At 42.0% G+C, this 17782-nt stretch overlaps 3 protein-coding genes across 5 annotated transcripts; 2 read left to right on the top strand and 1 right to left on the bottom strand.

Moving 5' to 3' along the window:
* Positions 1-139: 139 nt before the first annotated feature.
* Positions 140-4888, bottom strand: LOC105286242 (coatomer subunit gamma-2). Of its 2 annotated transcripts, none has more exons than XM_011351055.3 (6): positions 4737-4888; positions 3370-4474; positions 1512-2091; positions 1065-1375; positions 778-976; positions 140-684 (listed from the first exon to the last, which is right to left on the bottom strand). In XM_011351055.3, the coding sequence occupies exons 1-6, from the start codon at positions 4774-4776 to the stop codon at positions 298-300; spliced, it is 2622 nt and encodes an 873-aa protein (XP_011349357.1). In that variant the 5' UTR covers positions 4777-4888; the 3' UTR covers positions 140-297. The 2 variants fall into 2 exon arrangements, with proteins under 2 accessions (XP_011349357.1, XP_011349356.1); XM_011351054.3 differs by lacking the exon at positions 4737-4888 and adding an exon at positions 4560-4714.
* A 1232-nt stretch (positions 4889-6120) lies between these two features.
* On the top strand, positions 6121-8800 carry LOC113563238 (N-alpha-acetyltransferase 30-like). Of its 2 annotated transcripts, none has more exons than XM_026974605.1 (3): positions 6121-6693; positions 7002-7174; positions 7341-8800. In XM_026974605.1, exons 1-3 carry the CDS (start codon positions 6417-6419, stop codon positions 7656-7658), a joined length of 768 nt encoding a protein of 255 aa, XP_026830406.1. In that variant the 5' UTR covers positions 6121-6416; the 3' UTR covers positions 7659-8800. The 2 variants fall into 2 exon arrangements, with proteins under 2 accessions (XP_026830406.1, XP_026830405.1); XM_026974604.1 differs by having other exon boundaries at positions 6122-6693; positions 6999-7174.
* A 3572-nt stretch (positions 8801-12372) lies between these two features.
* Positions 12373-17363, top strand: LOC113563296 (ATP-dependent RNA helicase WM6-like). The gene is given in 12 exon segments (XM_026974722.1): positions 12373-12552; positions 12939-13148; positions 13350-13379; positions 13382-13569; positions 13807-13990; positions 14205-14309; positions 16021-16169; positions 16429-16575; positions 16700-16837; positions 16947-17064; positions 17152-17212; positions 17299-17363. Coding segments are annotated over 11 exon segments (1344 nt in total). The 5' UTR covers positions 12373-12491; the 3' UTR covers positions 17166-17212; positions 17299-17363.
* Positions 17364-17782: the final 419 nt, after the last annotated feature.

Below are 17782 nucleotides of genomic sequence, written 5' to 3'. Positions count from 1 at the left end.
TTTAGAAATTTATCGAAGCGAGGGAAATGGATATTCGTGACGTTACGTAAGATTCACTCGTTTATCGACGATTCCAGTCCACAGTAAAAATCAAACTACCTCACGCGTAGGAAAATGTTCAGTAATGATTTATACAGCCTTAAGAAAGGATCGCATGATATTAATACGAGCAATATTCTTTGACAAATTCCGTAATAATCTTACACGATATAACAATTATTTTACAGTAATTAATGAAGGATACATATGTATCAGATATCTATTTTATGGAAGGATAGATATCTATTCCGTTGCTATTTATCCTACAGACGAGACTATCAGGTCAGCAACTTCCGCATCTTGACAGAGGACGGTCAGCTTCATCGTGACTTGCGTGCCGCTCAGCGCCAACCTCGCGCGCGCCAGCACGTCCCTCGCGCCTCGGAATACGCCGCTCAGCAGCAGATTGTGATTGGCCGCGCCGCTCTGCACCTTGTTACTGCGCTCGACTGCCTCCAGGCCGAGAAATCCCGTGAGGCTCTGAATCGCTCCTTCCAGAGACGTCACCGAGGCCCCCAAGGCGAATGTCTCTTCCAGCTTGATGTATCCCCTCGTAGTGCACAAGTCCCAGGCGGTATTGAAGTCCACGCCTCTGTTGCCAAATCCCCGTACTTGATCGGCTAGAGTCACCTCCAGATCCTCCAACTAAAAAGTACGTACGAGCAAATGTCGATTCTCGTTTCCGCTATCGAGTACCCGTGTTACTTTCATTTTATTGTCAAACTGACGATTTCCTACCATGTACTCATCGTGGTAGCCCTGATCCGCGTCCGGGATGCCCGTTGTCGGGTCGCAGTCCCTCGCCATGAAACGCAGAGTCGTAGGCATCGTGGCGACGCTCGCGTGTATCTCCTCCGGGTATTTGAGTACGGTGTAGGTGGTTCCCGGCTCGTTGTACGGCAATCGTGGACACGGTACCACGCACACGACGGAGTAACTGAAGCAAGTAATAATCGGGTTACGATCTATGTACGCAAGAAAATTGAAGACGCATGGCAATACGTGTTACTGATAAGCGCACTTACCCGTCCGCAGGCTCAACGGACACCACGACGTCTTCGAGAAGTTGATCGGACAGAGTATTTATGCAATCAAACTGCAGAATGAGATGCTCGGGGAATGTGTGTTTGATGCACTTGACATTGTACTCCGTCTCGGATTCGGTCAGCTCGAACACCGGCGAGGATTTCAGCAGCGTACTGTCTTGGATGATCATGGCCAGGTGCGGAATCTGCGATAATTTATCCATGAAACTTGCCTCCCGGGTCAAACGTGGGTGTTTCGCAGTGTGCACCTCCACCTGGGTTGGTTCCTCTATCGTCTGAGCTGGAGGTATCTGTAAAAAAATTCATGATGACAATCACAATTAAGCAACAAATGCTGCTTAAATTTGATCACCGTTCAAGTGCGAATTATATCGACGCGTTCTTAATCGCAATTTTATTTAAATAACTCGGGGAAGCACGAGATACCTGAGAAATGTCGAACGCTTCTTCCATAGGCGTCTGCATGTAATTTCGTAGAGCTCTTTCTAGGGATGGCACGGACAGCAAGGGTGGTTGCACCAGGGGCAGTATAGTCGGATCGTTCTGTTGTTGCAATATCGTGCAGTAGTAAGCCGCACGATCGCGCACTTCATCGTCGGAATCCAGCTGGCAGCGCGACAGCAACACCAGCACGTTCGGCAGCAGAGGCGGACAAGCGGCAGCGAAGCGCGCTAAAGCGGTGACCGCTGCGGCGCGCACACTGGCGCTCTCGAGGATCACGCGATTGTAGATGAAGCGAATGTACCTCGACGGTTGTTTCGACGTGGGACCTTCCTGGCCGAGCAGATGCAGGATGCGAACGGCGAGAGAAATGTGCTCGCAGTCCTCGATAAATTCGCAGAGGTGGGCGAGTCCCGCTTCCTTGGCTTCTGCGTTGCCCTCCATCACGGCTATGATGGTATCGGCAATCGCCGCTTTGTACTCCAGGCCGCCTTCGTCTCGCAGCATGGCGGAGAGGAAGTTCATCAGCACCGCATGTTTGCGAGGGAATTTTTGACAGAGAGCCCTGGAAAACACGAGTTTCAGGAAATTGAAAGTTTCTTCTAAGTTTCGCATTAAGCGGAAGCTATGCTAAATTGTACAACTCTTGTAAAAGAGAGAAAGAGAGATTTACCTGATTCAAATAATACTCCTTCTTATCACCAGTGAATCAATATATACAGGGTGTCCCGGGTTTTAACCGACAAACTGCGGGAGCATATTCTACTAGTGGAAATAAGAAAAAATTCTTATATCGAGTTTGCTTAGAAATGCTTTATTACAAAGTTATGAACCAATATTGAAAACAAATATGAGATAAGTAACAACGGATTTTTTCACAAAAATATAAATTATCTACGCAATGATTTAGTGACGCATTTCAAAATGTTGTCCTTGCACGTCGATACAAGCTAGACATCGACGTAGTACAGAATTTGTTACAGTACGACATTCCTGAAAATTTTGTTGCATCTCAGTAACTGAATTAGTAATTCGTTGCTTTAAATCTTCAAGCGAGATTACTTCTGTACTGTAAACTTTATTTTTTAAAGTTGCCCATAAATAAAAATCAAGAGGCGTTAAATCGGGCGATCTTGGAGGCCAGAAAACCGGTCCTCCTCGACCAATCCACCTATGAGCACAATGTTCGTCTAACCAGTTTCTAACTTGTCTAGCATAGTGCGATGGACAACCGTCTAACTGTATCCAGCTGTTTTGGCGAAACTGCAGTGGCACATTTTCCATCAAAATTGGTACATGTGAATACACGTAACATTAAACATCTTCGACCTTCCAAATTCTACACTATGTTACTTATCTCATATTTGTTTTCAATATTGGTTCATAACTTTGTAATAAAGCATTTCTAAGCAAACTCGATATAAGAATTTTTTCTTATTTCCACTAGTAGAATATGCTCCCGCAGTTTGTCGGTTAAAACCCGGGACACCCTGTATAGAAATTTATTTATTCGACCACAAACTGGTTATACAGTGATGACAAATCACGCAACGTTTCGACCCAACTATTTCGGTCCTTCTCAAGCGTGAAAAAACCCCACACTTTAGTTTTAGAAAGTTGTTAAAGTTGTTTTCTGCCAGTAAGTTTATTACACTTGGACACTGTATTTATAAGTTTAATATTCATTTTTTATTTTCCTTTTAGAAAGCGACTTTTATGTAAAACTAAAGTTTGGGGTGTTTTCACGCTTGAGAAGGACCGAAATAGTTGGGTCGAAACGTTGCGTGATTTGTCATCACTGTATAACCAGTTTGTGGTCGAATAAATAAATTTCTATATTTACCTGATTGCCTGGACTACTACGACCTTGAATTCGTCCGAGATCTCCGACACGAAGGTAGCGATCTGCTTCATCAAACGATCCACGGAACTCTCCGCTCCAGTTTTCAGGAGAGTGGTAATCGCCAAGGTGGCGATCGACCTGTTCGAGTCCGTGATCAAATTCTCCAGGTCCATATTGCACGCCGTGACCGCAGCTGGGTGAGACATCGCGACCTTGTTCAGGGTTCTGACAGCCGCGAAGCGGAGTGCCGGTTTCGGCGAGCCGCAGAACAGCTGCAGAACGCTTATCGCTGGTGTGATCTCTCGAGCGCCGCTGCGTCCCAGATTGACCAGGGCATGCGCTGCCTCGTAGACCACCATCTCAGATTTATGACGTAGGCACGACTCGATGAATCCCATGAGTTCCTCGCCCTCGTCCACCTCGTCCAATAACTTATACGCCATTCTGATCAGCATGCACGCCGCGTAAGGGCTCTTCGGGCTCGTCTTCATAAGCTTGGCGACCAGTTTGATTACCGCGTGCTTGTCCGCCTTGCGCGCTTGATAGAGAACACCCAGAGCGTGATACTGGACCATCACGTTGTTGGAGTTTAACGCCTCCTGCGCTTCGTTCGCCCATCTCCTTGCAACGTCGCTGCAAACGCTGGTCAGGTGTAAAGAGGACACGAGAGCAGCACTGGACACGGCTGGCGAACGATCGACTATCGCCTGCTTCATGTATCGTTCAATGGCAGCTAGCATACTGCCATCGGTAATGGTACAAAGTGCTCTGATTGCAGCGGCCCTGTACAGGTCCTCCTTTCCAGTCATATCTTTCGTGAGGCTGGAGGTAACGATGATCACATCCTCGGCCAAAGAACTCAGTTCCTTGATGCCCAGGTAGACCAGTCGTCTCAATATGACATCACGTGACTGAAACAGCTTGGTCATGGCAAAGAAAGTCTCCGTCGCCTCGGTCGTGCCCAACTGTTCGCCCTGATTGAGCAGATACAGGATCTTGGTGAGAATGTGAGCGCATTTCCTCGGATTCACCGGCGTGTTGTTGAACGTGCGCGCCTCTTGAAGCACCGTGGTCTTCTCCAGGTTTTGGAAGGGATTCCCGCCACCTGATCGGACATGAAAGATGTGCGTCGATATTCGGCATGAAACATTACATTCTCTAATGCGTAATAATTGAAAGAGTATATTTACAGTGAAAACAATTCTTACGAGACCCGATACGATCGAAAATTGCAATAATCATTGACATTTGCGTGAATGTGTTTACTACTAGCTGTCAGATTAGCCTATAATCGGCGTGCGATTTTTACTCCGCATGCGACCTACGCTCGTGCGAGAAATGATAAAGTTACAATCAATAAAAGTTACCGTCTTCCTCCTCCTTCTTGTCGCGTTTAAACGCAATCATCTTCTCGCGAGTGAAATGTCGAAAAGTAGTAAGATACCGCGACACGTCACCTCGAGAAGATGGCTACGTCTACGCGGCCATTGAAATTTCTACCTTTCCCACAGAGCACGTATGTACGATGCGACTCGGCATAGAATAGGAAAGACAGTGAGACGGACAAACGTGTATTTTAGAATCCACCCATACAGCACAAAAGTTTGCAGCAGCATTGCTGCAATATTGCAATATTGCACATTGCAGCGCAATGTTGCAGAAATGCAGAAATATTGTACAGTCATGAATTTGCAATATAGTTTAAACACGTTACAGCAACATTGTAAAATATTGTTTCACAATAGTGAAAATAACATGTACTTTTATTGTGTGTTTGTGTGTCACTTACAATTAGAGTAAGTATTCAAAAATGTTTATTATTATAATAATTTTAATACACATAGGATTGAAAGCATTTTTATATTAATTATATATGTATATAAATTTCTATTACCTCCAAACCCTAAGATTAAAATAAAATAAACTTATGCGTTATTATACATACAAGTTGGCATGTTAATACATTAAGTGGTTTTTAAACTTTTCATAAAAGATCCATGTGTTCTAGAATGGTTTTACTTCGTGTTAAAGCTATTGTGCCAACTTGTGTATAATCTAAAATAACGTAAAATAATGTGTGTATTTATATTAATGTTAGTCATGATTATTATAACAATCAAGTAAATGTGCCAATATATCGTTGGACTGGATCTTTTGTGCCTAATAATATTTTTTACATGAATTTATGTACAGTCTTCGCTTAGGCTTCGCTTAAACTACGATTCAACTTGAGACTGCGTTTTAAAACCGTTTGCTATCGGTCTTGAAACGCAGTCTCAAGTTGAAGCTAGAAGAAATCACATAATTAAATTTAATTACGTGATTGCATAGTTTGTTAAGCGAAAAATATACATACGTTAACACGAAATATATTATTAGGCACAAAAGATCCAGCTCAACCATATATTGGCACATTTCCACAGTAGTTTGCATGTATATTTTACTGCAATATTGCTACAACGTTTTGTAGCAATATTTCTGAAAGCGGACATTTTACCGTTGCTGCAATCTTGCAGTACTCTTGCAACAACATTTCGCGATGGTTCTGCAATGTTGCAATCTTGCCGAAAAATGTTGCTGCAATATTGCGGCAATCTTGCCGCGCTGTATGGGCACCAATCTGGATCTTCGCGAGCCACTTGTGCAACCTAGTGCTTTTCTAGTGTAATTCACTGAAACCGGTTGGTACCAACGCGAAGATAGCTGACTCGCTGTCCGAGTCTCGAGAGAATCGTGCACCATGGCTGAATCTCAGCAGTCAGCGCAGAAAATCCAATATGGTGTCTGTCGTTCAGCGGTTCACGTCGGATGCTCGTGTTTTGCGATAAAATCATCGTCCGGCGACCGCTTAGCCCGCAGTAATTATGAAAATTCGACTGAAAGCGTCGCGCCGCACGTGAAGATTCTCATGCCACAGTGTCCCGCGCGCGTTCGACAGCCGTGAGAGAAGCCAGTGCCTCGGAGACGGAGTGGCCCGAGAGACTCCCTGTCTTCGGTGTGGAATTTCGCGAGAGTAAAAAGGCGGGGACACTGAAAATTCCGTGGATATGGAAACCGACAAGGTGGTGGGTGGCGCGGGGATGAGTGACTCGGAGGCGGCGGCGATGAAAATCAAAGAGAAGAAACGGAACTCGCTAGCGGACATCGCAACGTTAGACATAAAGTCGCGTCTGAGTTTGGAGGCGACGGAGGCTCGCAGCGAGCCTCACGTCAACGGGGTAGCGCAAGTGAACGGTGTCTGCGACTCCCCGCAAAGAACTGCCGACGTTACCGATCTCTCCCCGCAATCCGAAACAATGGAAACTAGTCATTTAAACCAACGTGGTACGTAGCGCTCTGTCGAGCCTGCTTGTGTTGTGCGACAGGCACGATTGATAAACTTAATTTATGTACGTGACAGCGGAAGGAGGATTGTTATCTTACTGTGCAAATTGAGGTATTTTTAGTGCTTCCTGCCTATTGTAACGACTAACTTTGCTGTCTTTCAAATGATCTCTTTTGTCGAGAGGGAAATGTCAAATAGCTTTGGACAAATATTCTTCCACTTTTATGAATTATGAGTTAGACTAAGTTACATATTAAGAGGCAAGGAGCTGTACAATTAAAATAATTGCTTCTCGCCTTTTCAGAAGAAGCGGAAACATCACCTGTGGAAAGTAAAGACAACGATATCCAGTATGTTAGCTACACGAGTGAACTACAAATGCCTGATATTATGAAATTAATACAGAAGGACCTAAGTGAACCGTACTCTATTTACACATATAGATATTTTATCCATAACTGGCCGAAATTGTGCTTCCTGGTACGTGTGCTCTTAGAGATTCTAAAGATTCCAACGTTGTCATGTTCAACCAACGCTGGTATACGTAACGTGTAAAGAACAAACGAGAACTTGGCCAGCTTTGGTTCGATTCCTTTGACCGTTACGCACAGAATGTACAGAAAACTTGCTTTTTTTGTTCGTCAAGGCGATGCATGGTGACGAGTGTGTCGGTGCCATTGTCTGCAAACTGGACATCCACAGAAAGGTGATAAAGCGCGGCTACATCGCGATGCTGGCTGTCGACGTAAAATATCGGAAACGGAAGATCGGCTCGAATCTGGTGAGGCGGGCCATTCAGGCGATGGTGGAGGACGACGCGGACGAGGTGGTCCTGGAAACGGAAATCACCAACCGGCCGGCGCTACGTCTGTATGAGAACCTTGGATTTGTGCGCGACAAACGATTATTTCGATATTATTTAAACGGCGTGGACGCGTTGCGACTGAAATTATGGCTCAGGTGAAATTCATCTGCGTGCTTATGTCAATAGGTATTTAAATAATTACAATGTTGAAGAGAGGACAACATCTATGCTCTACTATATCAGGCAAACGTACGACATTAATGTCAAAGAGATTATACACACTTTTAAACAACGCACAAACGTTGCGTTTCCGTTGCAATATACCGACGCGATTTTCCCTGAACGTTTTAAGGCATCCACCTTGAAGTATTCGATTAATAGTCGCGGTTAAAATGAATAATTTTGCGCTGCGACGAGGAATAACGGATTATTTCTCGAAGATAATTTTTCGTAGCAAATTAATTTCCTGTATTGATTAATCTCAATACAAAAACTCCAGCAGCCTACGCCATTCGTCAAGGGTAGACACATATGCATATATATAATTTGTTAATAGTGCCTAACTGTTGCCTGATTGTTAGTTACTTTGTTATCAATTCCGCTGCAATTCCTTTGATATTAATGTCAAGTGATCAAGATAGATTTCAATTGCAGCTTGAGGATGAAGTAAAGAGAGTGATATAGCAAGCGACAAAAATCGAGACTGTGAGAACTATACTGAAAATAATCAATGTATTTTGCTGCGTCTCATATTGATAAAGTGCACAGCTTGAAGCAATGGGGCATATTTTTGCGTTCGATTCGAGTAAATCGTAAATTGTACATTGTTCCAATCGTAGCTTTTCTATTTCCGTGAAGATCTTATTTGACAGCCCTCAGCTATACAAAAACATTTGTTGTAAGCAAGAAAGAAGCAGAAATGAAACAAACTTAGACAATCGTCGCTCTCGTATTGACAGATTTTATTCGTGTACAGTATTTCGATGTAGAGTAAACAAATAACATCATAATATTGAACGATTAGAAGATTACTTAATGTCGCATTAAAATTCTTGCAATCGTGCAATGTTGTAGATTTACCGCTGCGTAACATTGCGCCAAGTGTACGATTTTGTCAGTGTGAACGGCAGTTTAATAGTAACAAAAAAAGAAAAAAACGAAATTTCCGGTAAAGAGAACGGCGAACGTTTTAGAAGAAAATATTTCCGTTTGAAATTAAGTAAAAGTGATATATACGGAGATATTGATATTTATATATCTAACATTAAACGTGATGATGAGACACAAAAGGGAAAAAAAAAGTATGTACAAATATGAAACCTCACTTATGGAGAGGGGGTTATTTATACCATTATATCTATCTTTGTATAAAATAAATGCGAAGCACAGATCATAATGTAACTATTAAAAAAATGTAAAAATGTTAATAAAAATACATAAATGTTTTTACACGTGTCTCGTGATTATGATACGTTTGTTTAGTTACATTATGAATTGTTTAAATTAAGTGTTGACTCGAAAAATGCTTCTGCGTTTGTACAATGTACATATGGCTGAAAATATTAATATTATCCTCAAAATTATTCATCATGTTAATTATTCTCAATTACAAACAAATTACGAATTATTGTTCATAACTATAACAGAAACATCTACAAACGAAATGCTAACAGCCTAAATAAATTTGAAGATATTTGTTAGCCAATCAGAGAGCGCTAGTTACAAAAATGGACTACGAATGCCCACTCTCTATATCCCTACATGTCTATGGTGACTCATTGGCCATCGTCGCTAGCGATGCGTGTAGTTCTACACATTTCATATTCACAGTAGAGGGACTCCAGTTGCTCTTGTTACACGGCCGTGTTGCGTTACAGTTGCGCTATTTTCTTTGGACCCGTGAGGTGAGTGGGAGCTCTCATAATATCCAAATTTCGTCGTTAAAGAGAGAACGATCCGCTCATGAGATGTGTGAAATAACGTTCCATGCTTTCGTAGCTCTTGATAAAATTATTGTTCATAACTATAACAGAAACATCTACAAACGAAATACTAACAGCCTAAATAAATTTGAAGATATTTGTTAGCCAATCAGAGAGCGCTAGTTACAAAATGGACTACGAATGCCCACTCTCTATATCCCTACATGTCTATGGTGACTCATTGGTCACCGTCGCTAGCGATGCGTGTAGTTCTACACATTTCATATTCACAGTAGAGGGACTCCAGTTGCTCTTGTTACACAGCCGTGTTGCGTTGCAGTTGTGCTATTTTCTTTGGACCCGTGAGGTGAGTGGGAGCTCTCATAATATCCAAATTTCGTCGTTAAAGAGAGAACGATCCGCTCATAAGATGTGTGAAATAACGTTCCATGCTTTCGTAGCTCTTGATAAAATTATTGTTTATACTATAACAGAAACATCTACAAACGAAATGCTAACAGCCTAAATAAATATGAAGATATTTGTTAGCCAATCAGAGAGCGCTAGTTACAAAAATGGACTACGAATGCCCACTCTCTATATCCCTACATGTCTATGGTGACTCATTGGCCACCGTCGCTAGCGATGCGTGTAGTTCTACACATTTCATATTCACAGTAGAGGGACTCCAGTTGCTCTTGCTACACGGCCGTGTTGCGTTACAGTTGCGCTATTTTCTTTGGACCCGTGAGGTGAGTGGGAGCTCTCATAATATCCAAATTTCGTCGTTAAAGAGAGAACGATCCGCTCATGAGATGTGTGAAATAACGTTCCATGCTTTCGTAGCTCTTGATAAAATTATTGTTTATACTATAATAGAAACATCTACAAACGAAATACTAACAGCCTAAATAAATTTGAAGATATTTGTTAGCCAATCAGAGAGCGCTAGTTACAAAAATGGACTACGAATGCCCACTCTCTATATCCCTACATGTCTATGGTGACTCATTGGTCACCGTCGTTAGCGATGCGTGTAGTTCTACACATTTCATATTCACAGTAGAGGGACTCCAGCTGCTCTTGCTATACGGCCGTGTTGCGTTACAGTTGCGCTATTTTCTTTGGACCCGTGAGGTGAGTGGGAGCTCTCATAATATCCAAATTTCGTCGTTAAAGAGAGAACGATCCGCTCATGAGATGTGTGAAATAACGTTCCATGCTTTCGTAGCTCTTGATAAAATTATTGTTTATACTATAATAGAAACATCTACAAACGAAATACTAACAGCCTAAATAAATTTGAAGATATTTGTTAGCCAATCAGAGAGCGCTAGTTACAAAAATGGACTACGAATGCCCACTCTCTATATCCCTACATGTCTATGGTGACTCATTGGTCACCGTCGTTAGCGATGCGTGTAGTTCTACACATTTCATATTCACAGTAGAGGGACTCCAGTTGCTCTTGCTACACGGCCGTGTTGCGTTACAGTTGCGCTATTTTCTTTGGACCCGTGAGGTGAGTGGGAGCTCTCATAATATCCAAATTTCGTCGTTAAAGAGAGAACGATCCGCTCATGAGATGTGTGAAATAACGTTCCATGCTTTCGTAGCTCTTGATAAAATTATTGTTCATAACTATAACAGAAACATCTACAAACGAAATGCTAACAGCCTAAATAAATTTGAAGATATTTGTTAGCCAATCAGAGAGCGCTAGTTACAAAAATGGACTACGAATGCCCACTCTCTATATCCCTACATGTCTATGGTGACTCATTGGTCACCGTCGTTAGCGATGCGTGTAGTTCTACACATTTCATATTCACAGTAGAGGGACTCCAGTTGCTCTTGCTACACGGCCGTGTTGCGTTACAGTTGCGCTATTTTCTTTGGACCCGTGAGGTGAGTGGGAGCTCTCATAATATCCAAATTTCGTCGTTAAAGAGAGAACGATCCGCTCATAAGATGTGTGAAATAACGTTCCATGCTTTCGTAGCTCTTGATAAAATTATTGTTTATACTATAACAGAAACATCTACAAACGAAATGCTAACAGCCTAAATAAATATGAAGATATTTGTTAGCCAATCAGAGAGCGCTAGTTACAAAAATGGACTACGAATGCCCACTCTCTATATCCCTACATGTCTATGGTGACTCATTGGCCATCGTCGCTAGCGATGCGTGTAGTTCTACACATTTCATATTCACAGTAGAGGGACTCCAGTTGCTCTTGTTACACGGCCGTGTTGCGTTACAGTTGCGCTATTTTCTTTGGACCCGTGAGGTGAGTGGGAGCTCTCATAATATCCAAATTTCGTCGTTAAAGAGAGAACGATCCGCTCATAAGATGTGTGAAATAACGTTCCATGCTTTCGTAGCTCTTGATAAAATTATTGTTTATACTATAACAGAAACATCTACAAACGAAATGCTAACAGCCTAAATAAATATGAAGATATTTGTTAGCCAATCAGAGAGCGCTAGTTACAAAAATGGACTACGAATGCCCACTCTCTATATCCCTACATGTCTATGGTGACTCATTGGCCACCGTCGCTAGCGATGCGTGTAGTTCTACACATTTCATATTCACAGTAGAGGGACTCCAGTTGCTCTTGTTACACGGCCGTGTTGCGTTGCAGTTGCGCTATTTTCTTTGGACCCGTGAGGTGAGTGGGAGCTCTCATAATATCCAAATTTCGTCGTTAAAGAGAGAACGATCCGCTCATGAGATGTGTGAAATAACGTTTCATGCTTTCGTAGCTCTTGATAAAATTCGACAATTTTCCGCTTTAGATCGTACGTACGTCCGCAAGGCGGAATTAATTTCACGATGCATGAGCGTCTCTCGTTCGATGCCGGATAACGTACTAAAATATTGTTACATTAACTGCGATTGTTTCGATTACAATTACGATCGTTCTCTCGACGTTCTGTTATTTATCGCATCGTTATTAAATAAACGTGCTCCATTTTTGAAAATCGTTCGAAACGGCATCACGTGGTCAGCAGTGCGTAGAATTTTCGGTTAACATCGTAGCATCGAAGCGGCGGCCATTACATGAACGCTTTTTCGGCGAGATCGTTATTCCCGTGCGATATATTCAACTCGCTGCTTCCTGGTAATTGTACGTAGCGTTAATCGTAGTAAGTGAACGCGATACGTTCAAGATGTAAGCTCGATAAAAGTTATGCCTTTGGTGTTTAATATAAGTTTTAACTGAGGAAAGCGGAGCATCGTATTTTTTTGTATGAGTGAACATGGAAACGTGTATTTTCGTGCAATTTATTTCACTATTTTATGATGAATGGGTAACACGTGAAAGCACGCGCGCAAAAGTCATCGTAACAAGAACGATCTTTGTCCGTTTTTTAATTAACAGAATATCTTTCTATTTTTATTATTAAAATTAAAATCGCTCGATTCTCCAAAGGCGAAACGCGTCTCGCGTGTTATTGTATCTCAGAAATTTTATTTTGTCTTCAATAAATGTCGGTGTGACTGTAGAAGGCACAATGGCAGACAACGATGATCTTCTGGACTACGAGGATGAGGAGCAGACTGAGCAAGTCGTTGACGGGAGTGGAGATGTACCTGCAAAGAAAGAAGTAAAGGGAACGTACGTCTCGATCCACAGTAGTGGATTCAGGGACTTCCTCCTTAAACCCGAGATCCTACGTGCCATTGTTGATTGCGGCTTCGAACATCCATCTGAAGGTAAATTGAATCGTCGCAATAACTTATTTCATCCTTTGTCTAGGTAAACCATGATGAACTATCTATCGTTGAGTGATAGATAGGGACAGCTGAATCCATGTGATCGAACAACTATTTCTGATATTTTCTGCTATCGATATCTGTCCTGCCTTTCTTATTAGACATGCTAATGATTTATCAATACGTTTGCTGTAATTACAGTGCAACATGAATGTATCCCCCAAGCCGTGCTTGTATGGATATCCTGTGCCAAGCAAAGTCTGGAATGGGTAAAACTGCTGTGTTCGTGTTGGCGACACTTCAGCAACTGGAGTTAACAGAGAATCAAGTCTACGTCTTGGTGATGTGTCACACTCGAGAACTGGCCTTTCAAATCAGCAAGGAGTACGAGAGGTTTAGCAAGTACATGCCGCACGTGAAAGTAAGTGCTTCATAATTTTTATATATTTTTTATATGTATATCGTACTGTCGGGAAGAATCTATGATGATAAAGCCAATCTTAGCTGATAATGATGACTACGCATACCACACACCCATCCAATTCTGAACGATTCTTCTCGAGTGTTTTCTCTCTTTAGCGCGTGATGTTGAGTGATCAGTAAACACGACAGGTTATAACTCGAATTATTCTTAAAAACAAAATTAATTTTGTTGCAGGTTGGCGTTTTCTTCGGTGGTTTGCCTATTCAGAAAGATGAGGATTTCCTAAAAACCGTCTGTCCCCACATTGTCGTCGGTACCCCTGGTCGTATCCTCGCTCTTGTCCGGAATAAGAAACTCAACCTGAAACACTTGAAGCACTTTATACTTGACGAGTGCGACAAGATGCTGGAATTGCTAGGTACGTCCTAAATGGTTTAAAAACAAATCTCGTCCGACTGACTCGGGAAGAATTTACATGATGGATAAAAGCTAGGTCTTAGTTGATAATGATGACTACGCATACCACACACCCAACCAATTCTGAACGATTCTTCTTCATTGTTTTCTCTATTTACTAGTGTATGATGATTTTGAACGATTAGTAATCAGTTGCGCCGTGCGTATCGTTGCAGATATGCGCCGGGACGTACAAGAGATATTCCGGAGCACCCCGCACAGCAAGCAAGTCATGATGTTCAGCGCGACATTGTCCAAGGAGATACGTCCAGTCTGCAAAAGTTCATGCAAGATGTAATTACACAATCTTCCTCTTCACTTCGAACTACTACAATTGCTCCTACTTCGTTGGCCCTGTATTCGTACCCAGGACAATGCTCAGCCCACACTATAAATACCGTCGGCGCATCCGCGGGTTAGGCGACTTAGACGGCACGAGTACGATGGAACGAGTACAGAGCTCGAAAAATGAATCCCGTGCGAAAGCGTCTCCCGTAGAGACGGCGCTGTCATGACCCTCCCAACCACTCATGCTCAACGTAGCGTCCCTCGCTGCTCCCTCCGAGTTTAAAGCCTCGTTCCGGACGTGTCGGCATCCGCGAGGAGAAGAAGCATGCTCGTTTAGAGTTGATTCCTCGACACCGGTCGAGACGGCTTTCCGCGAAAGATCCGATTTAGTTTCGAAGTCATCACGTCCTTTACTTTGCTAACTGCTACGGTGCGTTCTCGGTGCAATGCAATATAAAGATGCCAATACATCGGAGTATAGCGTAATAAGAAAGAAAAGAGGAAGGATATTTGCACATTTTCTATGGGTAATTGTAACGGTGGTTAGGATAGAGTTAGGCTCGCAATCGGGTGGGAGGGCCAAGAAGACCTCAAGACAACTTTCAAGAATGAAGATGCAAGAAAGAAGATGCAAGAGGATCGCCAGGGGACGAATAGGCTCAGCTAGGGAAAGATTATTACGATCAAACGGAGGCGTAGCGTACTGTCCGCGTTCACGCAATCGCAATATTAAGATTCTCTTTTACCTCGTGCAAAAAATATTTCGATTATTACGGCCGTTACGTGTAATCTTTCGGTAAAAGTGATTTGACGAGAATGGAGAGAGTGCCGTATCGATGTATCGAGCCATTCCCACCGTAGAAAATTGTAAAGCCACGTGAACGAGTCGGACTCGCGTCTTCGTGTTATTCATGATCGCGTTCCTACCCGCGCACAAGTGAACGAAGTCGGGTCCGCGACTCTAAGTGTTAAAAAAAAAGAAAATTTGTGAGAGCCGACTAAGATCTATACCAACCAGTAGTACAAGTCAAGTTCTGGGCATCTTCTCAATGTGCCAGAGATTTGGGAGAGCAGATTCGGCGTCGGGTGTGACCAGCGGATGTGACCGAACGTTCTCTCACTCATGGGTGCGCCTTCTTAGTTCAGTTGGGGCGAACTGCCGAGTTTTCATTGTTGGCACTACCCAGAGATGGAAGTCGCCGGACCGTATGTAATCTGTATGATTAATCCCGATCGACGATCACGATATAACTCCGCAACGGAAATACGAAATACGGGAGTCTTGTGAAATTCCGAGATGATTCATGACGGATGTGTACGGTAACTTAACGAACTTGGTAACGTTCCTCTTCGAGGGAAGAAGATACTCGGGAGTACATTCAGAAAAAAAAAACTGTGGTTTCCGTCTTGGCTTTTACCTTTCAGACAGTCTGTGAAGTCTTTGAGAATACCAAGTTTTTACTTTTGCAAACGCACGTGTAGCTGAATCAGGGAATGTTTTTTTTCTCTTTTCATACGTTTACTTACAGATTTGCGATCGATCTGATCATCCCTTCATCGCACATACGATCCTTTCGCACGATTCTTAGACGGCGAAATGACAGTACACTCAGACTTCAGAGAGCCGTAGAATCTTGTCGCTACGCTTTGAGAACTATGTAGGCACCGTGATTGCTTTCGAGGGATTTTATTTTTCTTATCGAGCAACATTCTTTGTGCAGCCCATGGAAGTATATGTCGATGACGAGGCGAAGCTCACCTTGAACGGTCTGCAGCAACATTACGTTAAATTGAAGGAAAACGAGAAGAACAAGAAGTTGTTTGAGCTACTTGACGTACTTGAGTTTAATCAGGTTTGTTTATTTGTAGGAATTAGTGAATGTACACGTACGGTTTTCTAGTTTGCGAAGGACCTTTACATGATGACAATGATTTCCCTGTTTTATTGTGACGACTACATTATATCATTACTCACCAGTCTTGATAACCGTTTTTTCAAGTATTTCATTAGAAATTTAATTATAAAAATAATACTCAATTTTTACAATGCACATTTAATTCGTTGATAAAAGTCTTGCGATTCAGCTCTCGACGTGATGTTGCTCTGCATAGGTTGTCATATTTGTCAAGTCAGTACAGAGATGTATGGCATTAGCGCAACTATTGACAGAACAGAATTTCCCAGCGATTGGAATTCACCGAGGCATGACGCAGGAGGAGCGGCTCTCCAGATATCAACAGTTCAAAGATTTTCAAAAGGTAAATAGTCCTCTACATTTATTCATGAAACTTATCGTAGATTTCTAACCTGATGGGTGGACAACGTGAACGGATCGTGCACAAATGTAGAAAACGAATATACAAAGGTAACAATTATTTGCAGCGTATTTTGGTGGCGACAAATCTGTTTGGACGGGGCATGGATATCGAACGCGTGAACATTGTATTCAATTATGACATGCCAGAAGATTCCGACACGTACCTGCATAGGGTAGCACGTGCTGGACGTTTTGGTACCAAGGTAATTACGTCAATTCCTCGTAATCGCTCGGAGTATATGTTACGTTCCATGTCGTGTTAACGTTGAACAAGCATTATATATTAATTTGTCTACGATTGTTTTTCTGCAGGGTCTTGCCATTACATTAGTAAGCGACGAGAATGACGCCAAGATACTCAATGACGTCCAGGAAAGATTTGACGTAAATATCACGGAATTACCGGACGAAATAGATCTCGCTTCTTACAGTAAGTCTGGCCTTCTGAGAATTAATTTTAATTTAACTCGTGATTATGTAATCCAGAGTATATTAATCGTGATCTTTTTATTTTTAGTCGAAGGACGATAAATTTGTAATTCGACTCGATTACAAAATTTCTTAAAGAGCACTTGCAAGTGAGTAACACTTGAATATACTTGGAAATGATGCAACACTCGATGTCCAGAATAGCATATCTAATAAGCTCCGTTTTTATTTGCAGTAAGCTTTTACTTCACGTACTCACCAATGTAAGAATAGACACAAAATAATAATAACCGTAAAAAAGAAAGATATAAAGGAAAATGATATGTAATCGCACTCTCACTGCAAGATATCGTTTTTTTGTATAAACGTGTGTCTATTATTCAAAGTGATTGGACAATCGATATGGTCGGTTGTATACGGCATTACGGTTATAACTGTAATGCTATGATCATATCTACTTTGAAAGCCAACGATTTATGGTGGCTTTCAAAGTAGATATGATATATATATATATATATCTCTCTCTCTCTGCGTACAGTGTGTCATTATATAATTCTATAACTGGATAATTAAAATAAAAACAGTCTTTTATAAATTTTTATAAGTTTTATAAAGCTTCCGTGTACGATAACTTTAATTTGCAAACTGCAGTTACGGCAATTAGACTCACAACTTCTGTTTTTCATGTCTCAAAGAAATTGCAACATGGGAAATACACC

Source organism: Ooceraea biroi, chromosome 13 (assembly GCF_003672135.1).
Source record: "Ooceraea biroi isolate clonal line C1 chromosome 13, Obir_v5.4, whole genome shotgun sequence".
In the NCBI taxonomy this organism is placed as follows: domain Eukaryota; kingdom Metazoa; phylum Arthropoda; class Insecta; order Hymenoptera; family Formicidae; genus Ooceraea; species Ooceraea biroi.
The sequence above is the reverse complement of the archived record's forward strand: the minus strand, read 5'-3'. Positions and strand labels throughout refer to the sequence as shown.

Excerpts from the sequence above, each read along its gene's own strand:
- LOC105286242 (XM_011351054.3), bottom strand. The coding sequence starts at position 4,617 with ATGTCAATGATTATTGCAATTTTCGATCGTATCGGGTCTCGTAAGAAT. Across the intron at positions 4,475-4,559 it reads TCGTAAGAATTGTTTTCACT|GTGGCGGGAATCCCTTCCAA; the intron begins GTAAATATACTC and ends ATGTCCGATCAG. Across the intron at positions 1,376-1,511 it reads AAGCGTTCGACATTTCTCAG|ATACCTCCAGCTCAGACGAT; the intron begins GTATCTCGTGCT and ends ATTTTTTTACAG.
- LOC113563238 (XM_026974604.1), top strand. The coding sequence starts at position 6,417 with ATGGAAACCGACAAGGTGGTGGGTGGCGCGGGGATGAGTGACTCGGAG. Across the intron at positions 6,694-6,998 it reads TAGTCATTTAAACCAACGTG|AAGAAGCGGAAACATCACCT; the intron begins GTACGTAGCGCT and ends TCGCCTTTTCAG. Across the intron at positions 7,175-7,340 it reads GGCCGAAATTGTGCTTCCTG|GCGATGCATGGTGACGAGTG; the intron begins GTACGTGTGCTC and ends TTGTTCGTCAAG.